General features: G+C 41.7%; 1 protein-coding gene across 1 annotated transcript; it reads left to right on the top strand.

Moving 5' to 3' along the window:
• The first annotated feature begins 636 nt into the window (after nt 1-636).
• Nucleotides 637-5,873, top strand: LOC125482540 (GPI ethanolamine phosphate transferase 2-like). Its single transcript, XM_048594631.1, has 4 exons — nt 637-830; nt 3,840-4,045; nt 5,359-5,568; nt 5,789-5,873. Exons 1-4 carry the CDS (start codon nt 674-676, stop codon nt 5,843-5,845), a joined length of 630 nt encoding a protein of 209 aa, XP_048450588.1. The 5' UTR covers nt 637-673; the 3' UTR covers nt 5,846-5,873.
• The last annotated feature ends 993 nt before the right edge of the window (nt 5,874-6,866 follow it).

The raw sequence follows: 6,866 nt of genomic DNA, 5'->3' as shown, positions 1-6,866 counted from the left end.
TGTATGTTTATTTTTGGATTATTTCTCAAAGTAGTCTATTTCATTGAATTACTGTCTGATTATTTCATTTTCTTCTTTCTTGCAATTTGCTAATTCTATAATTTATCATATTTCGATTGCTTTCAAATAAAAGGTAATTTATGCATTGTCCATCGATGCACTCATTCATTCCGGGATCCTTGGCCCGAGCCTGACACTGGCCCCGCCCACATGCTATGACCACACCCGCTACCATTCGGCTCCGCCCTGGTCTCACTGACCCCGCCCACTCAACGATTTCGCTCCGCCCTGGTCTCACTGACCCCGCCCACTCAACGATTTCACTCCGCCCCTAGGCACGTGATCTCACACCGGCAATCATGGCCCCGCGCCTGTCCCGCTAACCCCGCCTATATAATGATTTTATCTCGCCCTTAGCCACGTGATATCCCGCCCCCACCCGCGGTCTCGCCCCGCCCTGTATTACTGGCCACGCCCATACAACGACATCCCCCGCCGCTCGCCGCCAAACCCCGCCCCAAACGTCCGGCCCCGCCCCAGATTCGTTGGTCACACACCCCAATTCTGATTGGCCCAACCTCTGACCCTGAACGCCGATGTTCCCAACCGTTTGCCCCGCCCCCTGGCCGGCCCGGCCCTGCGCCTGCGCAGTCCGGCTAGGACCGGCGCTGGGATGATGAGGCTGAGGTCTTCGTTGTTTGCTTGCTGCGGCCTCCTGGGAATTCTCTTCGGGATGGCCGTCTTCCTGCGTGGGTTCTTCCCCACCCCGTTGAAGTCATTCGGATCCGCGAAAGCCAAGGTGTCGGAGATCCCGGGAGAACCTGTGTTAGGTAATCCGGGGCTGCAGAGTGGACCCGGCCGCAAGGATCGCCATAATGTCACTTCCCTGTCCCTGCACCCAGTGCCCTACAATGCTGTCACTTCCCTGTCCCTGCGCCCAGTGCCCTACAATGCTGTCACTTCCCTGTCCCTGCGCCCAGTGCCCTACAATGCTGTCACTTCCCTGTCCTTGCACCCAGTGCCCTACAATGCTATCACTTCCCTGTCGCTGCGCCCAGTGCCGTCACTTCCCTGTCCCTGCGCCCAGTGCCCTGCAGTGCTGCCACTTCCCTGTCCCTGCGCCCAGTGCCCTGCAATGCTGCCCTGTCCCTGCACCCATTACCCTGCAGTGCTGCTACTTCCCTGTCCCTGCACCCATTGCCCTGCAGTGCTGCTACTTCCCTGTCCCTGCGCCCGTTGCCCTGCAGTGCTGCTCCTTCCCTGTCCCTCTACCCGGTGCCCTATGGTGCAGTTACTTCCCTGTCTCCATACCCTGCCACTTGAGCATTACTTCCACATTTCTCCTAAGGCCAGTACAGAAAGTAACTTAAGGCACCAGCAAGTGCCACTCTCTATCTGTTACTGAGACACAGGCCTGTTTTCCAGTGATAATAAGAACCCATGTAGCATGTGCTGCTTTGGTCCTACATCCCTATACATTTCTTTGTGAGATGGTGGTTTTTATTTATTAAGGCTTGAATTGTCTGGGCTAGGTATTTTGTTATGCCCAGTTTCTGTTGCAGTCATTGAATCACTTGTTCTGTTTGATATTGTGCAAGGTTATTTCTTTATCTGATGGATGGACCACAGAACAAATTAAATGTCTTTTTTCCTAATCTGTGTGCACCAGTGTTTCACAGACAATAAAAAAAATGCCTAAATTGTAGGATTGAAGGTGAAAACATTGATTTGGATCAAGCTAAAAGATGGCAGTGATCACTGCTAACATTTCTGAGTAGCACACTAAACCCATTAAATTTGGTGTTGAACTAATGGGATAAGAAAGGTCGGCATTACCTTAGTGGTAACTTATATAGGTTGTCTCCCTGTTCTTCAGCTTGTTGCTTTAGTGTTGTAAAAATTAACATTGTTAATTGTTCACATTAACAATGTTAATGTTCTTCATTATAAGTCAACAGCTGAGTTTTAAGTCTAGCTGGCTCAAAATTGAGAAACAGCATTTTAGCTGATTAAAGTGCCAATGAAGAGCACAATTACTTTACAGGCAAGTAGTGCTGAGTAGTGGTTTACAATACGTCATCAGCGATTTGCATAAACATTTCAATATATTCAAAAATTTGAAATACCACATATTGAGCCAAAGATGATGAACTATTTAAAGGTCTGGTGTGCGTCGTTCAGTATTTTTCATTTTTATTTGATTCAGCACATTTGCAGCCTTTCTTTGTTGCATTTCTACCCATTCAAGTTTTGAGAGTATTTATAAACTTCTGTAATTCCAAATTTAGAGGGGAGATTATTTCAGCTGACACTTTTAGGGAACCCTTTAAAATTGTCTGGACCTAGGACTGTGGAAAGAGAATATAATGCCAATTTATGAAAAGAGACAGTGATAATCTCATGTGCAGTCATTTTGACATAATTTGTAGGTACAAATGATAGAAAATTGGAAACAATGGGAATTGGGGGTAAACTCGCTGGTTAGAGACATATAGGAAGATGGTCGTGGTTGTTGGAGGTCATCTAAGCTCCAGGACATCTCTTCAAGAATTCTTCAGGATAGTGTCCTAGACCCAACTGTCTACAGCTGCTTGATCAGTGACCTTTCCTTCCATCTTAAGGTCAGAATGGGAATACTTGCCAATGATTGCACAATGTTCAGCACCATTTGTGACTGTTCAGACAATGAAGCAGTCCACGTACAAATGCAACAAGATCTGGACAATATACAGGCTTGGATTGACAAGTGGCAAGTAACATTTGCATCACACAAACGCCAGGCAATGACTATTTTCAATAAGAGACAATCTTACCACCATCCTTTGACATTCAATAGTGTTACCATCACTGAATTCCCCACTATCAACATCCTGTAGGTTACCATTGACCAAAAGTTTAACTGGGTTCACTATATAAATACAATGGCGTCAAGAACTGTCAGAAGCTAGGAATATTGTGAGTAACTCACCACCTGACTCTCCAAAGTCTGTTTTCACTATCTACAAGGCGCAAGTCAGGGGTGTGATGGAATTCTCCACACTTGCCTGGTTAACGGCAGCTCCACTAAAATGCAAGAAGCTTGATGTCATTCAGGACAAAGCAGCCTGATTGATTGGCACCATATTCACAAACATCCACTCCCTTCACCACCGACACTCACTAGCAGCAGTGTATTATCTACAGGGTTCACTGCAGAAATTCACCAAAGATCCTTAGACAGCACCTTCCAAACCCATGACCACTTCTACCTAGAAGTACAAGAGCAACAGATACATGGGAACACCAACTTCTGCAAGTTCCCCTCCAAACTACTCATCATCCTGACTTGGAAATATATTGCCATTCCTTCACTGTCACTGGTCAAAATCCTGGAATTCCCTCCCTAAAGGCATTGTAGGTCAACCTACAGTGACAGTGAACTAGAGCGGTTCATGAAGACAGCTCACCACCACCTTCTCAAGGGCAGTTAGGGACAGGCAATAAACGCTGGCCATCCAGTAATGCCCACAAGTGAATAAAAAATGTATGGAATGACACTCTTAAATTATAGTGAAATGGAGAAATATGATTCATATGACTGATGATGCCTGACAAAACTTTTGAAATTCTTTAAGATAACAGTGTCAAGAAATAATCTGAAGTAACCTTGAGCATATATCTTATTTGAACAAACTCCATGTGCAGTAATTGAGCAGTGGCTTTAAAGAGACAGTTGTAATTAGCAGCTGAGTTTTACATTGTAACTGAAAATGCCAATTTACGTGTGAACAGTGCCAGGGATATCAAATTATTTTTAAGTTAAAACACAGATAAAGTGTATGTAAATTCTCTTGACTTAGGCCTTGCATCAAACTGGACAAAATTGCCATCCCCATTGTTTGGAAAGGTTGTTATTATGTTGGTGGATGCTTTGAGAGAAGACTTTGTGTTTGGACCAAAAGGACGACATTTCATGCCATACACACGACGTATGGTTGAACAAGGTTCCTCTCTCAGCTTTATTGCTAAAGCCTGGCCACCAACAGTCACGATGCCTAGAATTAAGGTAAGAAATTGAAAAGGTTAGTTTTTTGTGAAATGTTGAGTTATTTATCATTATATTGGGACTTTTATATTCTGTGTGTCTTGCCTTAAAACTCAATTATTACATTCGTTTTATTTCAGCTCCTTATCACTTGAGGTGCAGCTTTTAAAGTTTTATGAATCTGATGTCAAATCGCTCAGCTGTCCCTAATTGAAAGTGCAATTTGTTTCTTTTTAAATCAAACTAATTTGCTCACTTTTCTATTTTCCTATAATTCAACCTGTCACTTTTTTTTGGTCCATTTCACAACAGTAACTTCTTGTTTAATATTGTAGTTGTGCTCCTGAAAGGTGTAACTTTAAATGAAAAGTGAATTACATTTTCCAATTTTGGTTGGGTTCTATTGGATCTTTACTGTCAGAAAAAAAAGTGTTTAAGTACAACAGATTGCTAATATATTGATATATTTGTAAATTAAATAACTTTTAAAATAAAAAAAGAAATATACTCAGCTCTTGCTCACTGTTCTTTACCTCTCCTTCTCACTGACCGTCCTGCTTCTCTTTCCTGAACACTCACTGTAATCGTTGAGTGAGAGGGTCATAAAGCAGGGGCGGCCCCTCTGAAACTGCACCGATCGGGTCACTCAACCCTATATCATGTTTGCCGTGGAACAACATTAATGCAAATCCATGCTGTCCGGTACGAATTCCAGCCCCCTTAAGAATGCACCATTACATCAAATTAACTTAAGTTGGGGTGACCTAACGTGAGGAATTCTTATCTCATCTCTATCTCCTTGCAGTTTCCTTTCCTAATTGATGCCTGAGTGTTGTGTAATGTTGCAAGTATGTATTCTTATAGACTGGACAAATCAATGTACTCTCTTATTTCTTGAAATGTTGGGCTTTTGGCAATTTATGCCATCTGTCAATCCATGTTGCTTCAGTTGGGTATTAATTATATCCTGGCCTGTATAAACTTCCCTACTATCTATGATTGGCTGCCTGCCTGTTAGGTAACCAGCTGGTTTATTTTTCTATTGTTTTTTTGAACATCGGTGTTACAGTGGCAACTCTGTGTCCTTTTGTACAAGTTTGAAATGAAAAGTTCTAGTTAATTCAGGGCTGTAAGAGAAACTGGTACATAGTTGAGGAAAGTGTTTGAACGGAATCCCCAAAAAAGTTGCTTTAGTTGTCAAAAGTAGTAATTATTTTTCACCATTGATCATTTGATATAGGGGGATTTGAAAACTAATACTGAACTTTGGATATGTTTATTGAAATGCATGAAATGGTCCAGTATTTACGTCTGAACTGTTTCGGTTTGTTTAGGCAATGATGACTGGCAGAATTCCCGGATTTATTGATGTCATCATGAACTTGAATTCTCCTACTTTGCTGGAAGATAATCTGATCTGGCAGGCAAAAACTGCTGGAAAAAGAATCATGTTCTACGGTGATGACACTTGGATTCGACTCTTTCCAGATCACTTTGTAGAATATGATGGGACTACTTCTTTCTTTGTGTCTGATTATACCGAGGTAAGTAAATTTTAAATGCATTTTGTATCGTATTGAATATGGTTGATTTTTCTCCTAATATTTGAGGCCTGTGCAGATATTTTGGATGTCAAGGCCTCAAGATAACCAATTCAATTCACTGTGCGAGTTGATTTTTATCAGAGCAAGGAACCAAAAACTGCTTGTGTGTGTTTTTAAATGGAGCAAGAGGCTAATCACAGTATATTTTTGGTTATACTAGAACAAATTTCCATTGAAAGAAGTTGGTTCTGATCAAGGCGCTTTTAAAAGGAACTGAAATGATAACAGAATAAGGAGATCAAGGTAACCTTAGGAGCAGTCAAGTTGTCTTAGAAAGATGTTCCACTCTGTCCTCCCAACCGAAAATTTAAACTTAAAAATTTTAAAATATCAATTTCTTTTTAGTTTTAAGCTTGCAACAATTTTACTTTTGCAAAAGCATCACTTAGAAAAGATCAAAGAGCTTGACCAGACTCTGAAATTTAGACACAGAGCCTCCCACTTGTAATTGATGAATGATTAAGTATTGTGTGTGTTTAATCTTCACATAGATTGGAAAAATTGAAGTGGCAATAGGGTGGATGAGGTTGGCAAACCTTCTTTGAACAATACGTTCTGCATCCAGCCAGGGGAAAGACAGTGTGTAACAAGATAGGACTAATTCATGAATTATAGCAATGGATCCCCTGGGTAAGAATAATCACGACACAATTTCATGTTCGTTTTGAGAGTCAGATACGGGAATCGAAAGCTACTTTTTTAAACTTAAATAGGATCAAGATATGCAGAGTTAGCTCAAGTGAGTCAGGAAAAATTTAAAATTTAAATAAAAATTTAAAAATGGTTAAAATTTAAGATAATAGTGAAGTAGCAGACATAGGAACACAGGTCGGACATTTGACCCTTCAAGCTAGCTGCATTACTCGAACACATCATGGATTGTGGTCTCGCCTCCCCTTTCCTATCTGCAGCCTGTAGCCCTTGACTATCAAAAACGTATTCAACTCAGCCTTCATTGCCTTCTGGGGAAGGGAAATCTACTCTGTAATGACCCTTTAAGAATCAGCATTTCTAATCATCTGTGCTATAAAAGGGAGACCTATTATTCTTAAAGTATGCCCCCTAGTTTGAGTTCCCCACACAGGGAGACATCCTCCTGGTATCCACCTAACGTAGTCCCCTTAAGACCTTGAACAAAAACAGAAGTTGCTGGAAAAGCTCAGCAGGTCTGGCAGCATCTGTGAAGAGAAAATCAGAGTTAACATTTTGGGTCAGGTGACCCTTCCTCAGAACTCAGA

The sequence above is a fragment of the Rhincodon typus genome, unplaced genomic scaffold (assembly GCF_021869965.1).
Source record: "Rhincodon typus isolate 14 unplaced genomic scaffold, sRhiTyp1.1 hic_rhity00012028, whole genome shotgun sequence".
In the NCBI taxonomy this organism is placed as follows: domain Eukaryota; kingdom Metazoa; phylum Chordata; class Chondrichthyes; order Orectolobiformes; family Rhincodontidae; genus Rhincodon; species Rhincodon typus.
This window is presented reverse-complemented; position numbering and strand designations above follow the sequence as displayed.

What these genes read in the sequence shown, in the direction of transcription:
- LOC125482540 (XM_048594631.1), top strand. Translation starts at nt 674, where the DNA reads ATGATGAGGCTGAGGTCTTCGTTGTTTGCTTGCTGCGGCCTCCTGGGA. An exon ending in CCCGGGAGAACCTGTGTTAG is followed by an intron (nt 831 to 3,839) that starts GTAATCCGGGGC and finishes CTCTTGACTTAG; the next exon opens with GCCTTGCATCAAACTGGACA. An exon ending in TTGTGTCTGATTATACCGAG is followed by an intron (nt 5,569 to 5,788) that starts GTAAGTAAATTT and finishes TGGTTATACTAG; the next exon opens with AACAAATTTCCATTGAAAGA.